General features: G+C 36.9%; 1 protein-coding gene across 1 annotated transcript in view; it reads left to right on the top strand.

Moving 5' to 3' along the window:
* LOC100667292 (netrin receptor DCC) overlaps nucleotides 1-19,104 on the top strand; it is a 706,905-nt gene that overhangs the window by 464,341 nt on the left and 223,460 nt on the right. The window contains exon 7 of the mRNA XM_023543783.2: nucleotides 10,045-10,201. Coding sequence (XP_023399551.2) covers nucleotides 10,045-10,201 — 157 coding nt within the window. The remainder of the gene's footprint in view (nucleotides 1-10,044; nucleotides 10,202-19,104) is intronic.

Here is a 19,104-nt window from a genome sequence, read left to right as displayed (position 1 = left end):
ACTCTTTAAGTGTCTTACATGTGTACACCTTGAGTCCTCAAATTAGTTCATTGATTTTTTCAGGGCAAATCCCATACTAAAAAAAAAAAAAAAAAATCATATCTTCAAGCTTAAAGGAACTTAATAGACATTCAGTAAACTGGCTATTTAAGTACTAAAACCAAAAAAACCAAACCCACTGCCGTCGAGTCGATTCTGACTCATAGCGGCCCTATAGGACAGAGTAGAACTGTCCCATAGTTTCCTGTCCCATAGGAGCACCTGGCAGATTCGAACCGCCAACCCTTTGGTTAGCAGCCATAGTACTTAACCACTACGCCACCAGGATTTATACTGCATAAATTCTTTTAAGTAAAGATTAAGACTTAAAGAGATCTCATGGAGTATGTTAACTTCAACCATGTATAAATGAAAAATAAATGTTGTTAGGTGCCATCCAGCCAGTTCCAACTCACAGCGACCCTATGTACAACAGAATGAAATACTGTCCTGTCCTGTGCCATCCTCACAATCATTGCTATGTTTGAGCCCGTTGTTTTCTTTATGTTGAAGTGTAATCCATAAAGAAGGGTATAGTTTTTAATCTTCATCAGAAAATGCCTCTCATTCTCTTCACTTTCAACAAGCAAGGATGTGTCATCTGAATATCATAGGTTGTTAATGAGTCTTCCTCCAATCCTCATGCCGTATTCTTCTTCATATATTCTAGCTTCTCAGATTATTTGCTCTGCATACAGGTTGAACAAGTATGGTGAAGGAATACCACCCTGACACATACCTTTCCTGATTTCAGACCATCCAGTATCCCCTTGTTCTGTTTGAATGACTGCCTCTTTGTCTATGTACAGGTTCTGCATGAGCAGAATTAAGTGTTCTTACCTGGTCCTGTGAAAGCCCAAAATTCAGGGGCTTAAGCCAGTTTAGAGAAAAGTGAGGTGATACCTAAGCCAAAATCTGAAGGAGGAGCCTATATCAGAGCTGCAATTCAGCTGGGGTGGTGGGGGAAGAGATGAGGTCTGAGGAAAGGGAGTGGCATTCCAGCCCAGATACCAGCATTCCATTCTTTGCAATGTTATCTGTAATTTTTTATGATCCACAAGGGTGAATGCCTTTGCATAGTCAATAAAATACAGGTAGACATCTTCCTGGCATTCTCTGCTTTCAGCAAAGATCCATCTGATATCAGCAATGATATCCCTAGTTTTACAGCCTCTTCTGTATCCTGCTTGAATTTCTGGCAGTTCCCTGTCGATGCACTGCTGCAACTGCTTTTGAATTATCTTCAGCAAAATTTTCTTGTGTGCCATGTTAATGACATTGTCCATCATGTTGGATCACCTTTCCTTGGAATGGGCACAAATATGGATCTCTTTCAGTCAGTTGGCCAGGCAGCTATCTTCCAAATTCCTTGGCATACAGGAGTGAGTACCTCCAGCACTGCATCTGTTTGTTGCAACATCTCAGTTGGTATTCCATCAATCCCTGGAGCCCTGATTTTCACCAATGTCTTCAGTTCAGCTTGAACTTCTTCCTTTAATACCATTGGTTCTTGTTCATATACTACCTCCTGAAATGGATGAACACTGAAAATTCTATTTGGTACACTGACTCTATGTAACCTTTCAGTCTTCTTTTGTTGCTTCCAATATAATTCAATATTTTGTCCACAGAATCCTTCAAAATTGTAACTGGAGGCTTGCATTTTTCTTAAGTTCTTTCAGCTTGAGAAATGCCAAGCATGTTCTTCACTTTTGGTTTTCTAACTCCAGGTCTTTGCACATTTCATTATAAAACTTTATCTTCTTGGCTGCCCTGTGAAATTTTCTGTTTAGCTCTTTTACGTCATCACTTCTTCCATTTGCCTTAGCTACTCTACATTGAAAAGCAACTTTCACAGTCTCTTCTGACATCCATTTTGGTCATTTCTTTATTTCCTGTCTTTTTAATGACCTTTTGCTTTGTTCATGTATGATGTCTTCGATGCCATCCCACAACTTGTCTGGTCTTCAGTCATTTGGTGTTCAATCTATCAAATCTGTTCTTGAGATGGTCTCCAAATTCAGATAGGTTATATTCAAGGTCATATTTTGGTTCTTGTAGACTTGTTTAAATTTTCTTCAGCTTCAACTTAAACTTGCATATGAGCAATTGATGGTATGTTCATAGTTGCCCCGGATTTGTTTTGACTGATGATATTGAGTTTTCCATTGTCTCTTTCCACAGAGGTAGTTGATTTGATTCCTGTGTTTTCCATGTAGTAAGGTCCATGTGTATGGTCACTGTTTATGTTGTTGAGAAAAGGTATCTGCAATGAATAAGTTGTCGGTCTGGAAAAATACTATCATGCAATCTCTAGCATCATTTCTATCACCAAGACAATATTTTCCAACTACTAATCCCTCTTGCTTGTTTCCAACTTCTGCATTCCAATCACCAGTAATTATCAATGCATCTTGATTGTATGTTTGATCAAATTCAGACTGCAAAAGTTAGTGAAAATCTTCAATTTCCTCATCTTTCACATTAGTGATTGGGGCATAAATTTGAATAATAGTCGTATTAAGTGGTCTTCCTTGTAGGCTTATGGATATTATCTTATCACTGACAGCATTGCACTTCAGGATAGATCTTGAAAAGTTCTTTCTGATGATGAATGTGAGGCAATTCCTCTTCAATTTTGCATTCCCAGCATAGTAGACCATATGATTATCCGCTTCAGAATGGCCAATGCCAGTTCATTTTAGCTCAGTAATGCTAGGACATTGATCTTTATGTATTCCATTTCCTTTTTGACAATTTCTAATTTTCCTAGAAAATTACTTTATATGTTCCACGTTTCAATTATTAATGGATATTTGTAGCTGTTTCATCTTATTTTGAGTCATGGCATATCAATAAATGAAAGTCCGGAAAGCTTGGCTCCATCGGTGGCATTAAGGTCAACTCTTCTTTGAGGAGGCAGCTCCTCCTCAGTCATTTTTTGAGTGTCTTCCAATCTGAGGGGCTCATCTTCTGGCACTGTATCAGATAAGGTTCTGCTGCTATTCATGAGGCTTCCAATGGCCAATTTTTTCAGAAGTAGACTGCCAGGTCCTTTTTCCTAGTCTGTCTTAGCCTGGAAAAAAAAAAAAAAAAATTTTTATTTTTTGCTCCCTTGAAAACTGTCCACCATGGGTGGCCCTGCTGGTATTTGAAATACTGGTGGCATATATTCAAACATCACAACAACATGCAAGCCACCACAGTACAACAAACTAATTAACATATGGTTAAAATGAATAATGACATAAAATCATTACTATTTGGAATATTCACATTTCTTAGTTTCACTGCAGATCTTAATGTACAAGCTCAAAATCCATGATTACTGAGATTGTGAAATTTACATGAGATTTTAGGAAAAAAATGCTGCTCTTTTAATCATTGACCATCACAACCAAGCTTTTTTTGCAGTAATTTTGTGAAATTTACTTTATGAAGTGTAAAAATTTTAATCCAAAATCTAGATTTTACTTACTGTCTCCATTTAGTGGAGAATTTGGTATCAACAGAACAGCAACAAAAAGCAAAATGGGAAAAAGAGGTTTTGCCTTTAAAAAAAAAAGAATTAAATGTTTCTATCATTTCACTAATCATATCTCTTCATATTTTACTTTTATTGAATCTTGAAGCTAATAAAGAGATGTAACAAATAAAGTAGCAGTTGATCTGACGGCCACATTAATAAGGTTTTAGTTAGCATCATGGATAATGAAAAGTTAGAGTGGTAGGGAAATACATTTATTAGTTTGATGTTCAGTGCAAATTAAATATGTTTGCATTTTTATGAATGCATCTTATCATCTTTCATCGGCCTCATAGGGAGTGGAGGTCATACACTGCTAATGAGCTCAGGGAAAAATTAATGTGCATAAACATTTTATAGTAAAAATTTGAAAGAAGGAGCCTCTGGTAACTACAAAGAATTGTGGCTTTATAGAAAAATTAACCCAATAATGTACTGGACTATTGCCGTATTAGCCCAAGACTAGTCTACTGAACAAAATCAAACTGTCATTTTTTGTTTGTTTCAAAACTATCCATTCTTCAGATTTGCATTATCTTCAGACACTACCTCCTTTCTCTGGATTTTATTATGAGACATTTTTTTTTTAAGGTATTCCTTTTTTTTTTTAAGAATATGTTGTTACAGTGTGGCAAATTTGCCTCTTCTTCTCCATGACAACAGATAAAGAAACTGTAACCATGGCAACAGTAATGGACCAGAGAGATTAGGGCCAGACTGGAGATTAAGCTTCTAAGAGCAAAGAAAAGAAGTCTTGATTGGTTCCTTATTGAGACCTTATTTGAAGACAAGTTACTGTTGAGAGAAAGCATGGAGGATTAGTGAGAACAAAATTAATTCCCCTATATAAAATCAGAAGTCATTCCTTTGTTAAAAATGTGTCTCTTCCTTTTAATATAAAAAAAATATAAGGACTCTATAAATTGAGGCAGGGAGTCTAATTAGTTCTTTTCTGAACTATATCTCTACCATCTGAGTGTGGACCAGATCAGGGAGAAGACACGGCTGGAAGTCTGGAGAGAGAGCATTTGTGTGCAGACTACTGTTGGTCACTTTGTTGGCAATCCCTGAATGGGTGGATTAATGATGACATCATATATGAGTGAGGTGCTCTTGGGAAAAAAGGGTTTGGAAACTTCCCTCCTGCGCATTTATTTTTTAATAATATTTTGTTGTATTTAAGGTGAAAATTTACACAGTAAATTAAGTTCCCATTTTAACAATTTCTATACAATTATTCGGTGATATTGGTTAGATTTTCTGCAATGTGTCATCATGTACATTTATTCCATTCTGTTTGTACCATTTCCAGTACTCCAGTTTTCCTGCTGTCTTACTTTCTCATCTTTGCTTTGGAGTAATTTTTGAAAATTTGGTCTTATATAGTTTTTTAAAGGAGTTCATTACTTACTGATGATATTCTTTATTTTATGAGCCAAACTGTTACTTAGCTAAAGGTGACCTCAAGGGATAATTTCAATCTAAGGTTTAAAGAGCATCACAGGGCTATCATCTCAGAGTCCTCTAGTCTCAACTGGTTCAGTAAGTTTGGACTGTTTAAGAATTTGAGTTCTGTTACACAGTTTTCTCCTGTCCTGTCAGGACACATCTACTGTGGCCCTGATCAGAACAGTCAGTATTGGTAGCCAGGCATCATCTAGTTCTTACAGTCTCAGGGTAGATGAGGCCGTGGTTCACGTAGATAACTAGTCCTGTAGACTACTATCTTCTCTGAGTCTTTCGTTTCCTTCTTTCTCTTTTTTTCTGGATGAATAGAGACCAATAGTTGTATCTTAGATGGCTGCTCTAAAGCTTTTAAGACCCCAGGCACTACTCACCACGTTGCGATGTAACACATACACTTTCTGAAGTATATTATGCAAATTAGTTGTCCCACTAGAAAACTAGAGTCTTAATCCTTCAAAATCAGTAAACCAATCTCACAAAGTATTTGCTTATGTCTTTTTTTTTTAAGAAGTATCCATTCTCCTGTTCTTTTAAAACTTTTTTTTTTAGCTTCTTGAAAATTCTCAAAAGGTTTTATCAAGTAATCACAGATTACATTTTGATTTATAAAAATCTTTTTTAAAAGACTCAAAGGTAACCATTTTCTTTAAACTGGTAAAATGTATAAAACAAAACAACAACAACAAAAAAAAATTGCTGTTGAGTCCATTCAGACTCACGGCGACCCATGTGTTTCAGATTAGAGCTGCCCTCCATAGAACTTTCATGACTATGAGCTTTGGAAAACAGAACACAATGCTTTTCTTTAGAAGCACCTCTGGGGGCATTTGAACTGCCAACCTTTTGGTTAGTAGTCATCTCTTAACCATTTGCACCTCCCAGGGACTGATAAGATGTGTAGGTTTTACATTTTTAGTAAATGTGTGATCGATGACCTCAGATTGATATATTGATAAATGTGGTGTTTGTTAATTTCTAGATGATACATTGTAGAAATTTGAGTGTTTGGTCAATGGTGTGATTTTTTAAAAATTTTTTATTTTAAGGAATTTTGCCAACTTGACGTCTAAAAAGGTTATACTCATATAAACTTCAACTGACAGTGTATGGGAATCCCGCAATCTGGCCAACACGAGATTCTAACATTCTCTAAAGCCTCACTACTTTGTTATTTTATTTTATTTTAATGTGCACTTCTTTTATTACTTGACAAGTTTAACCTGATTTTTAAATTAATGTTATTTATTATTTTGTTAATTTGTAGATATTCTTTTAATATTGTAGATATTAACTATTTTCTGTTAGATATTTTCAGGTACTTTGGGTTAGGAATTTTATCCCAAAGGAAACAGCGCTTAAATTAAGTCCTGAAAGGAAAGTAGGCGTTAGTCAGGTGAATGCAATGGACTTATCAAGGAGCAGGAGCTGCTTGTGCAGAAGCCCAGTAGGGAACTGCAGTTAGGTAATTCAGTATGGAGGGAACATGCTGACTGTAAGCACCAAACAGCCAGGGAACCTCTATGTAAGCTCTGTGAGGACAATGACCTCGTCTGTCGTTCACCACTCTCTCCTCAGTGCCTAGAACAAGGGCTGGCATGTGAAAAGTGCTTTAAAATTACTTGCTAAATTGGTTGATGAACACTGCTTACTGTGAACACCTACACATCTCTGCCCAAAGGTTTTTTCTGACCATAGAAGCACACATGTGGTGAAACCCATGTAAAATTTTTCACTATAGATTAGTAAGTAAACACAAGTAAGCCTGTGCTTACCTTGCTTACTGGTTACTCCAACCCTGATTCTGAGCTATGTCCTCAGCTGACCCCAGATAGGCTTCCATTCCTCTCTGCTCACTTCACAACGCCCCACCAGATGTTTCCTGGGATTACCTCCCAAATAAAGTATTTGCCTCTAAATCCTTTTTTTGGGGGCTTGCTTGTAGGGAAACCCAAACCAACACAAATGCTTAGCAGGAGCCCAGCCAGCAGGCATATTACGAAGTTTGGAATTTGCCCTGGGGTGAACAGAAGACACTGAAGATAGACCAGCAGAAGAGTGATACGATTGAATAGTTTTTGTTTGTTTGTTTTTTTGAGAATATACACAACAAAAAAAATACACCAATTCAATAGTTTCTACATGTAAAATTCAGTAACACTGATTACATTCTTCAAGTTGTACAATAATTCTCACTCTCCTTTTCTGAGTTTTTCTTCCCCCATTAACGTAAAATTCACTGCACCCTAATTTCCTATCTAGTCTTTTGAATTGCTGTTGTCAGTTTGATCCCATAAGGTAAGTCTTAAAAGAGCACAATGCTCAAGGCAGACATTCTTTACTAGTTCCTATAAGCTTATTCTGAATGCTATACAGGGAAAACATTTGATGAAGATAAGCTGAAGGGAAAGTGGATGAGCTGGAAGACCATTGAGGTAATGGTGCCGAGAGAGAACAATGGCCAAAATATAGTGTGGCAGTGGAGATAAAGTAGCATGATAGACTTAGGAGGGGGGGATCCCTAGAATGTGGCCTAGAAGAATCCCTAAAAGGAGAATGAGGAATAGTGGATGCATTTCAACTTTCTGGATTACACTGAGAGGACAGTGTTAATACACACTGAGATAAGCAACACAGGAGGAGAAGCAGGTTGAGGGGGCAGTGGGAGGGGAAGGGAGAGTTCTCTATAGCCTGTTGAAATAAAGAATTTTGTCAAGAAGCTTAATATCATCTGTATTTTTGAGAGAGAGGCTACTTATCCAGCTGTCAATCTTTTCCCCTTCCCTCCCCACTCTGATATAAAAGATTGACTAACTGGCTGCCAGTCTACCATTTACTTCAAATACTGTTCTGATGGGGAAAGCAAGTGAATATCTACCAAGAAGTAGTCTAAGAATCTATGGAGCCAGAAGGAATTTTGAAAGCTTTCTGCAGTCTTTAAGCCTTGCTTTCACAATGTAACTAGTACATATGTATGTATGTATGTGTAGATATATGCTGTAAATTGATAATGTTTCTGGCAACATTGGGAAATGAGGTATTCCCCCGCAAATGGCTTTTTTCCAGCTAACAGGAGTTTACTCCATGGCAGGGGTACCCACTAAGCCTGTCCTTCTCGAAAGTGAATACAAGAATGAAAAGTAACTTAGATAAGAACTAGAGAAAATACAAAAGCAAGTTTGAAGATTAAATGTGGGGAAATGGGCACTTGCATGTTTTACTAGAAAGCACCTATCAGGATGAACCAAATGTTCCCTAGATTTGGGTACTTGAGCAAATAAAAAGAAAATAGTCGTATACAGCAAAGATGAATTATAAATTCTCTCTCTCTCTCTCTCTCTCACACACACACACACACACACACACACACACACACAGGATACCTCTATATTTGATAGAAGACTTCTAAAACCATAATAATAAATGCCCCAAGTGTTTGAAAAACCACAGTTTTCCATTTGCAAATGATTCCATGTTGTATCTATCAATAAAAATTGTTGAGGTCTCTAAATATACAGTGATATTCTACAAACATGGTGCAATGGTATTTTTTACATTTTGTAGAACTTTTTTTCTGTCATCATCCTTACTAGTAGATAATCCATGTGAACCATTTCTACTTTTTGTTAGCTTCAGTCAACTTTTAATGTGCTACTTCTAACATTCTTTGGTCTTAGAAAACTTACAAACAATGAACTTCAAATTGCATCTAAAACAGTGTAAACAAGGTTTTGTAATAACTACTTGATTACCTGAGACATTTTCCAATACATTTAAGTTCATGGCTATGTTATGAAATGTTGGCAGTTTCCGTAGTTTGACTTCCAAATTAGAGCTTTATTAAACTCCAATTTATGTACACATGCTGGAGTTGTGTCTTTTCTACTATGAAACAAATTTTAGCTATGAGTTCAATATTTTGAAGAATCAAGTTAGTTCTAGTTATTCTACAGATATAAAGGGAAGAGAATTATAATGTGATTTTTAATTTTTTAGGAATCAGATTATCTCACTGCTTATTAAACGTATAGGACCATATTATGTTTTTTCTAAAGCCAAAAAAAAAAAAAAACTATAAGCTTACATTCAATATGGTTATTCACTTAACATTTTCAAGAATTCAAAGAAGAGCTATGACAAAATATTCACTCTACATTTGATTACATATTTAAAATATCTTATTATCTGTATTATAATTCCTTTACTTCAAACATAAATCTATGCATTTATTTATTCAGTTATTCATTCATTTGCTTACTTCTTCAACACCTGTTCCATTCCAGAAAGGATTTAGGAAAATACATTCTTAGTTGCTTAAAATACTTTTGTCCTGCTTTAACATAACATTTCTATTACTCACATACAGTCACAAGAAACACAATCCCTTTATAATATTAAATCTTATTACCCACACTTCTATAGAAAGGTCTTTCTGGAATTCATGTGCTTGTTCATAATACACATTACCCAATTTCTCTCCCTGTTTCTTGCCTAAACAGAACATATTTCTTGTTGACAAGGATCCCAAAAAGTAATAAAAACTGCACAAATATGTAATAGAATCATGTATGTTATTAATTAGCTGCCCTGTTAAACACTGAAGAAATTTGATTTTCTATAGTAGTTTGGAAACCCTGGCGGCATATTGTTTAAGAGCTATGGCTGCAAACCAAAATGTCTGCAGTTTGAATCCACCAGGTGCTCCTTGGAAAACTTATGGGACAGTACTACTCTGTCTTACGTGGTCGCTATGAGTCGGAATTGATTGGACAGCAATGGGTTTTTGAATGGTAGTTTAAATTACTTTTAAGTATTCTTTTTCGTTTTTCTCTTGTTTGGAATGTCAAGTGTTTCTTATTCTATTAACTGTTTGCTTTCCCTTGATTTTCTTCCCACCTTTAGACCCTGTGTGAGTGTCACAAGGTTATGTTTGCTAATGGGTCATCTCTGCCTTTCCCCACGTTTCCCACCAATGGCACCAGCACCTCTAACAGCCTGCTCTCCTTCCTCTCTAGCTATCCCAAGCTCCAGCGTCCTCCCTTCTGCTCCCAGAGATGTGGTCCCTGTCTTGGTTTCCAGTCGATTTGTTCGTCTCAGCTGGCGCCCACCTGCAGAAGCAAAAGGGAACATCCAAACTTTCACAGTCTTTTTCTCCAGAGAAGGTGACAATAGGTAAGTGCCACCGATAAAGTTCAGCCTAATCTGCCATTTCTTTAAATGCATACAGTGGGGTAATGGCAGTGAGACAGCTTGAGAAGGAACTTTGGAGACCTTGTAAAATCTATAGTTATGTGCTTTTTATGCTTTACTAAATGGAAAAAAAATCTCTCTCCATTACCTTTGTTTTTTTGAACAAGATTGTTTACAGAATCATATTAAATTATATAAAACTTCCTTGAAAATGGACAAGAAAGTGAATATATGATATCCATTTTTTTAAATTTCTTTGATTTTCAAAGTAGTAAGTAGAGAACATAATTAGGCTGTTTATTAACCAAACAAGGTATAAAAGAACCAATACAGCCCCAATGGTAACAAAGCAAATAACCCAATTAAAATATTGGCAAAATATCTGAACAGACACTTCACCAAAATAGATATACAGATGGGAAATGAACACATGAAATGATGCTCAACATTGTATGTCATTAGGGAATTGAAAATTAAAATTTTCACTGTACTACTATACACCCCACTGAAATGGCTTAAACCCAAAACACTGATACCACTGATACGTGGAGAAACCAGAACTCTCATTCATTGCTTGTGGAAATACAAAATGGTAGAGCCACTTTGGAAGACAATCTGTCAGTTCCTTACAAAGTTAATCATAAGCTTACCATATGATCTTTTAGTTATGTATCCAAGTGAGTTAAAAATTTATGTCCACACAAAAACCTGCACACAAATGGCTATTAGCAGCTTTATTAAAAAATGCCAAAAATTAGAAGCAACCAGTATGTCCTTTAGTACATGAATGGATAAACCAACTGTGATACATGCATATGATGGAATATTATTCAGCAGTAAATAGAAATGAGCTATAATAGCTACAAAAACACATAAAAATAAAAAACAGCTACAAAAACACATAGAGGACCCTTAAATGTATATTGTTTAATGAAAGAGTCCAGTCTGAAAAAAGCTACATGCTGTATGATTACAACTATCTGACATTCTGGAAAGGAAAAACTATAAAGTCAAAACATCAATGTTTGCTGGGGAGAGGAGGAGGAGGGAGATGAATAGGTGGAGCACAGGGCATATTAAGGGCAGTGAAACTATTCTGCGTGATACTGTAATGATGGATACATTACATTATGTATTTGTCAAAACTCCTAGGACTCTACAACGCAAAAAGTGAATTCTAATGTATACTCTGAACTTAATAATAATGTATCAATCTGGGTTCATCAGTTGTAACAAATGTACCACAGGAATGCAAGATGTTAATAATAACAGCAACTGTGTGCAGGAGAGAGATGGGTGTATGAGAAGCCCCTGTACTTTCTGTGTTATTTTTCTGTAAATCTAAAACTTCTCTAAAAAATTAGGTGCATTTAAAAAAAGAAAGAACCACTGTGGCTAGGTTGTAATCCGAACCCTATTACTATTACTATTATCATGAGACCTTAAAAAAACTATATAATTTCTCTGAGCCTCACTTTACTCTTTAAAAAAAAAAAAAAAAAAACCCAGTGCCATCGAGAGGAAATAATAACAATACTCACCTTGCAAGGGTTTTGTAATAACTGAATTAGGTTGAATACGTAAAGCTCATAGCAGAGTATCTAATATTTTGTAGGCAGTTGTTAATATTATAATTGGCTAAGCAAAAATAAGTTGTATATGTCCTGTTTCAAGATTACAATGCACTGTTTTTTGTTTGTCTCTGAACATTTTCTTAAAATTTTCACCACTTTTAAGACTGAAGTTTTAACACCTAAGACTAATTTATATATTGGCAAAATACCAACCTCTTTTCTAAAACTAAACCATTTACTATCTCTTTTTATTACTTTAAATTTACTAAACTTCATAGTCCATATTTGATCATTTTAAAACCTAGAGTCTTTGTGGGTCTTATTCATTAGTTTGTTTCTGCTGACTCTTCCTCATAGTGACTTGTTTGCATGATTCTTGATTGTTAACTCTAGGCCTCAGAAATTTATTTGAGGAAATTTTCGCAGCCAAGGTTTAAAATACATATCTCCTGGGAGGATTTGCTTTACCAAAATGAGACCACATTAAACAAAAAACGTTACTAAGGTTTGTTTGGGCCACAAAGGTTTAATTGGGATATTTTATTGGTTAAAAGAAAGTCCAATGAGAATGACAATATTTGGGTGTTTTTTTTTTTTTTTTGGCCATCTTTATCACATAAACTCTAATAAATAAATTCAGACTTATAGTAAGGAATTCTCAGAAGTTATTTTTTTTCTCTTGTTCCAATCAAACCAAGTATATACCAAGCAAGTATACATATACCAAGCAAATATATTTACCAGTTCTCTCTTGAAGCAAATTTTATTTGCTAGTTTACCCGCTGGGGTGTTGTCTTTTCAAGGTGCTGGCTGTATGCAAGGTTCTATAATCAGACATCACACCCTATTTTATCTGCAAGCTTTGTCTCTTATTCTCTCCTCCTGTTAACTTCTAAAACTCCTAGCTCTATACTTCTGTTGGTACATATGATGGGCAAATGGGCAAATATCCTCAGACAGACACCAGCTCCAAGGGCCTAAGTAATTAAATAATTAAATAAGTCTCTTACTTTGCAGCCAGTATAGTCATGGGCTCAAAAAAAGTTAAAAAAAAAAAAATTATCCAGCATTTTAGGAAGTTATTTGGTGGCACAAATAGTGAAACCATCAACTAGTAATGGAAAGTTGGTGGTTTGAACCCACCCCAAGGCACCTGGGAAGACAGGCCCGGTGATCTGCTTCTGAAAGATCACAGCCTTGAAACCCCTATCTAGCAGTTCTATGCTGCACACATAGAGTTTCCAGGAGCCAGAATGGACCTGAGGGCAACCAGTGACAATAACAACAACAACAACAGAAGACAGAAGATTTTTTCATTTCATACCTAGTCTTCCATATTGCTGGAAATATAATTATATAATATTTATCTTAACTAATGCCAATATGATTGGTATCATTATCATACATTATTAATTTTCAGTATTTGAACAGGTACCTTTAAATATAAGAATTTTAATGTTCAACAATTTTTATTTAAAATAAAGCATAAAGTTACACTGTAAAGATCTCATTTAGAATCAGAAAGCTAAGAAGCTTTCTTAATGGACCTTTCCGTTCTATTCCTTAGTCACTTTGAAAATTTCTCTCATCCTCATTGCCTTTTGGGATTTCTACATTGCCAATTAAGGTGACAAGAGGTCAGCATGTCAAAGCTCAATTTGCTTCAGAGAAACTCTATATTGCTAATCCCCAAGTTTCTTAAGAGAAGAACACATATTTGCAAATATACTCTCCAGACTCTACATGTGCTGATCTCACAGGAAAGGAGGGTCGTCATTACAGCCTTCAATGGATGACGAACTTGAAAGGGCCAATAGGATCTTTGTAAAATGGCTGATGGTTGCCTTGGCTGAGTTCTGAGTTCCATACCTTTTTTTCCTTATTAAACCTCCTCTTATACAGCCAGTCTAAACCAGACACCCTTGATATACAGCCAGTCTAAACCAGACACCCTTGATATGCAGAGGTTTCTGGGATGTGGCAGCTTTTCCTGTCATCTTCTAATAAGCTCTATATTCACTTTCTGTAACATTTACCAACCAAAGAGAATGTGACCTGTTATAGGATATATGGGGGAAGGAGAGAGACAAAGACAAAGAGAGGAAGAGAAAGAGTAATGAGAAGCACCTTGTGGGAACCAGTTTTTACAGCACTGCCTTTACACTAATTCTGGCTCTCACCAGTCACTACTCTGGAGGAAAATGGACTAGATGGCAGTCAAAAGTAAGCCAGTCTACTAAAGTGCTAGTACAGATCCTGGGAAGAGAAGCCGAGATTGGTGTGCTAGACTTCTAGTGTCTCAACTCGTGAGTGCTTTAAACAGATAGTGATCTTTAGGAACCATTCGCAGTGCAGAAAGGACAACACAGGACAGGCTTGGCAGAGTGATATTTCACACAAAATGCTGCAGTGTGATAATCTGATAACGCAGTGTAGCATTTCTCATGCTGGAACTCAAATGCCTTTCTTTCTCACAACAATTAAAGTGTATCCTTCTGAAGATTTTATTTTCTTTTATAATTTGACTTGACATTAAAATGAAAAAGAAATATACAGACACACACAGCCTTATGTTCACCAACGTCATTTATTACCATGAAGAAGCCTACATTTGCTTTAGTCTTATCTCTGCAACTACTTAACTCTGTGACCCTATGATGAGTCTCAGAAGCTCCTTGGATCCCAGTGTCTGCAGTTGTAAAAACTGAAGGTAATAATTCTTGACCATGTGTCTTCATGTCTTCATGTGTTTACATGGATTTCCTGGAAGCACCTTAAATTCAACCTGTCCAAAACAATGCTTATTTTCTCCTCCATACATATATTTTTCCCCTTGTTGTTGGTTTATATTAGTGCCTTCCATTTTGTTGACTAAGCAAAAAAAAAAAAATGCAAGTCGTATTTTACTCCTTCCTCCCTCTTTGCACCTAAATAGTCATCGAGTCCTGTCAAGTCTACCTCAGCCACCACTCAGTCAGGCCCCCTTCATTCTACTGCCCTCATCATCACTTACCTGATCTCCGGAAATATCTCCTCACCTTCTAATCCATCCTCCTCACTGTCTCTAGTTATCTTTTTGAGATACAGTCTGCATGGATCACTCACTCCCCTGCTCAAAAAAATATGTGCATATTCTAAAGCTTAAATACAACGAAGTATCTATATAAAGATATGAACATAACAAATTCCAAACTCCTGTAAATGGAAATCTAGCCCCAATTATCTATAGGTAGAAGTGTGGTTCCTATAACCTATAATGGTTAAAAAATATGTCACCAAAGTCGAAACAATTTGGATTTCAACATGGTGCTACTATTTATCGGTTATATGATTTTTGTGTATTTAATAAGGCACAAAACAGGGATAATACCTATTTTCTAGGACAGACAGAACACAAAGACAGACAGGGGGAGGATAAATTCTCCTTATTTCATTCAGAAATAAGCAAAAATCCTTCCAATGGCCTACAAGGCCGTGGCCAATCTGGCCTCTTGTTACCTACCCCTTTAACCTCATCTCTGAATATCATTTTATTTGCTTGTTCCTCTCCAATCTTATTGGATCCCCTGTGTTTCCTAAGTACACCAGGGATCCTCCTCCCTCAAGACCTTTGCACTTGCTGCTCAGCCTGCCTACAACTCTCCTTCTCTCAGAGGTCCACATGAGTCATTCATTCCCTGTTGATGTTGTTAGGTGCCATCAAGTTGGTTCCGACTCATAGCGACCCTACGTGCAACAGAACGAAACCCTTCCCCATCCTGCTCCATCCTCACAACCTTTGCTATGCTTGAGCCCATTGTTTAGCCACCGTGTCAATCCATCTTGTTGAGGGTTTTCCTGTTTTTTACTGACCCTCTACTTTACCAAACATGAGGCCTTTTGCAGCAGATTTGCCCAATGAAATATATCATCTGATTTCTTGACTGCTGCTACTATGGGCATTGTGAATCCAAGTAAAATGAAATCCTTGATAATTTCAATCTTTTGTATGGTTATCATAATATTGTTTATTGGTCCAGTTGTGAGGATTTATGTTTTCTTTTTATGTTGAGGCATAATCCATACTGAAGGCTGTGGTCTTTGATCTTCATCAGTAAGTGCTTCAAGTCCCCTTTGCTTTCAGCTAGCAAGGTTGTGTCATCTGCATATCACAGGTTGTTAATGAATGGTCCTCCAGTCCTGATGCTGCATTGTCCTTCATATTGTTACTTTCTCAGGTTATTTGTTCCACATACAGATTGAATAAGTGTGGTGAAATGATACAACCATGACACACATTTCCTGATTTTAAACCATACAGTATTTCATTGTTCTGTTGGAACAACTGCCTCTTGGTCTATGTACAGGTTCCACATGATCACAATTAAGTGTTCTGGAATTTCCATTCTTTGCAATATTACCCATGATTTGTTACTATCTCAACAGTAGAGTGCCTTTGCATAGTCAACAAAACACAGGTAAATCTTTGTGGTATTCTCTGCTTTCACCCAATACCCATCTGACATCAACAATGATATTCTTTGTTCCACATCCTCTTCTGAATTCGGCTTGAATTTCTGGCAGTTCTGTGTTGATGTACTGCTTCTACCATTTTTTAATTATCTTCAGCCAAATTTACTTGCTTGTGATCATTGCCTAACTTCCACTTAATCTTTGCTGATGTGCCACCTTCTTATGGAGGTCTTACCTGTCCCCTCTCATCTCTATGTCTTTTGTCATTCTTATGTTTCTCCACGGAGTACCTGTATGGTGCATACAGTTAACACATGGCTGCTAACCAAAAGGATGGAATTTGAGGCCACACAGAGGTGCCTCAGAGGAAAAGCCTGGTGACCTACTTCCAAAAACCCTATGGAGCATGGTTCTACTCTGACACATATGGTGTTGCCATGAATCGAGGTTGGCTGAGCAGCAATTTATTTGTTTATTTATTTAGGCTTTATGGTGTTCCATAGCTTTTATTGTTGTTGTATGCTATCTAATCAATTCTCACTCATAGCGACTCCATAAGACACAGTAGAACTGTCCTATAGGGTTTCCTAGGCTGTAGTCTTTAGGGGAGAAGATCATCAGGTCATTTCTCCCATGGAGCTGCTGGTGGGTACAAACCACCAATCTTTTGGTTAGCAGCCAAGCACTTGGCTCCACTTATTTTGTTCCTTGAATCGCTTCTCCCTACCCCATCAGAATATAAGCTTCATATAGATAGAGATGTTTTTGGATCTGCTTTACTCACTGAGGAGCCCTGGTGGCACAGTGGTTAAGAGCTCAGGTGATAACCAAAATATCAGCAGTTTGAATCCACCAGCCGCTCTTTAGAAACCTTGTGGGGCAGTTCTACTCTGCCTTATAGGATCACTATGCGTCAGAATCGACTTGGTGGCAACAAGTTTTTAAGTTTTGGTTATTGCTAAGCTATTCCCAGCACCTAGAGCAATATCTAGCACATAAAACCAAAACCAAACCTGTTACTGTTGAGTTGGCTCCAACTCATAGCGACCCCGTAGGACAGAGTAGAACTGCCCTACAGGGTTTCCAAGGAGCAACTGGTGGATTTGAACTACCAACCTTTTGGTTAGCAGCTATAGCTTTTAACCGCTGTGCCACCAAGGCTCCACCTAGTACACAGTAGGCACTGTATAAATTTTTGCCTGGAGCAACAGAGGAAGAAGGAGAGTCAGGAATAGGAAGAGGAAATGAATGTGTGGCTAACTACCTCTGTGGACGACTGTCTCCTTTGCCATGAGATCAGAAGAACTGAATGGTACCTGGCTACCATTACTGAACATTTGATCAAAGATTCCATAGAAAAATGGAGGCTGGATGAACCCCTGAAACTATTGCCCTGAGATAACCTTTAAACTTTAAACCAAAATACCTGCTAAAGTCTTCTTAAAACCAAACAATAGTTTAGCTTAACTAGTAAAAAATGTCTGCTGTAAACGTTGTGCTCTTTTAAGATCTATCTGTATAGAAACAAATTGACAACAGCAACTTGAGAACTTAGATAGGACCTTAGGGGGCAGTGAGTTATGTTAATGGGGGATGAATAACTGAGAAAAGGAGGGTACGAATGGTTGCACAACTCAAAGAATGTAATCAGTGTCACTGAATTGTACGTGTAAAAAAAAAAACTATGAAATTGGTATATGTTTTGCTGTGTATATTCTCAACAACAACAACAAAAATAAATTATAAAAAAAAAAAAGAAAGTACCTACTCAAATGTCAGTTGCTACAGGGAACTCTCCACAATCCTCTAGGTCACAATTCATTGTGTTCTCCTGTGTCCTCTCCCTGCACTTGGATCACATCACTCTCATGGCATTTACCACCTTATGTCCTGTTTTATATTTGGTTAAGTTCATGTGTATTCCCTCTCTGATGATTGACACTAGATTTTATTTACAATCCCATACCCAAGTGCCTAGTACTATGCCTTGAGTAGACGTTTACTGATTGTAGCTAAGACGATAAAATTGGCAGAGAGACAGATGTTGCAGTCTTGATGGGCTTGTCCTTAACCAATAAAATCAATTATGTTACTGGGGAAGATGAGTAAACTGACTGCAGTTCAATACAAACTTTTTAATTGAGAAAAAAAAAGCCAATATTGAAATTTGATTCTAATATCCCCCTTTCATTTTGCATATTCTGGCTCTCAATGAGAACAAATTTGTGCCATATGTCTCTAAGCGATTAGCTGGGTGGCTTGTTTGCTCCTGTAGGTTTATTTTATCTCCTTAACACAATAGCTTGTTAAAAGGTAGTGGATTCAACATTTGCCTCAGATTAGTAACAACTTTGTCAGGCAAATTACTCTAACTCAGATTATCATTATTGCTGTCTGACAATTAACAGTGTCAATAATGCAGGTGCCATATTTAAAATGTTTTTATTCAGCTCCTGTAGGTATTTTTTCATTTCCTAAGTCAGAGAGCAGCATAAATTCCAGAATCTGAAGCCAGGATTCACAGTGAAACTATTGCTTCACAGATATCCACCTATGATACCTTAAAAGTGTTAGAACTGAAAGTGATCTTTGGGCCATAGCCCAACCTCTTGCTACTTAAATATTTGGAAACTAATCCCCAGGGAAGGGTAGGCTCCTTGCCTAATTCTCTACTGAGTTAGAATCAATAACAATAACCTTTCGCTGTCAAGTTGATTCTGACTCATAGCAAGCAAACCTATAGGACAGACTAGAACTGCCCCATAAGGTTTCCAAGGCTGTAATCCTTTATGTAAGCAGACTGCCACGTCTTTCTGCTGTGGAGTGGCTGGTGGATTCGAACCACTGACCTTTCAGTTA

This window comes from Loxodonta africana, chromosome 11 (genome assembly GCF_030014295.1).
Source record: "Loxodonta africana isolate mLoxAfr1 chromosome 11, mLoxAfr1.hap2, whole genome shotgun sequence".
NCBI classification, from domain to species: Eukaryota; Metazoa; Chordata; class Mammalia; order Proboscidea; family Elephantidae; genus Loxodonta; species Loxodonta africana.
This window is presented reverse-complemented; position numbering and strand designations above follow the sequence as displayed.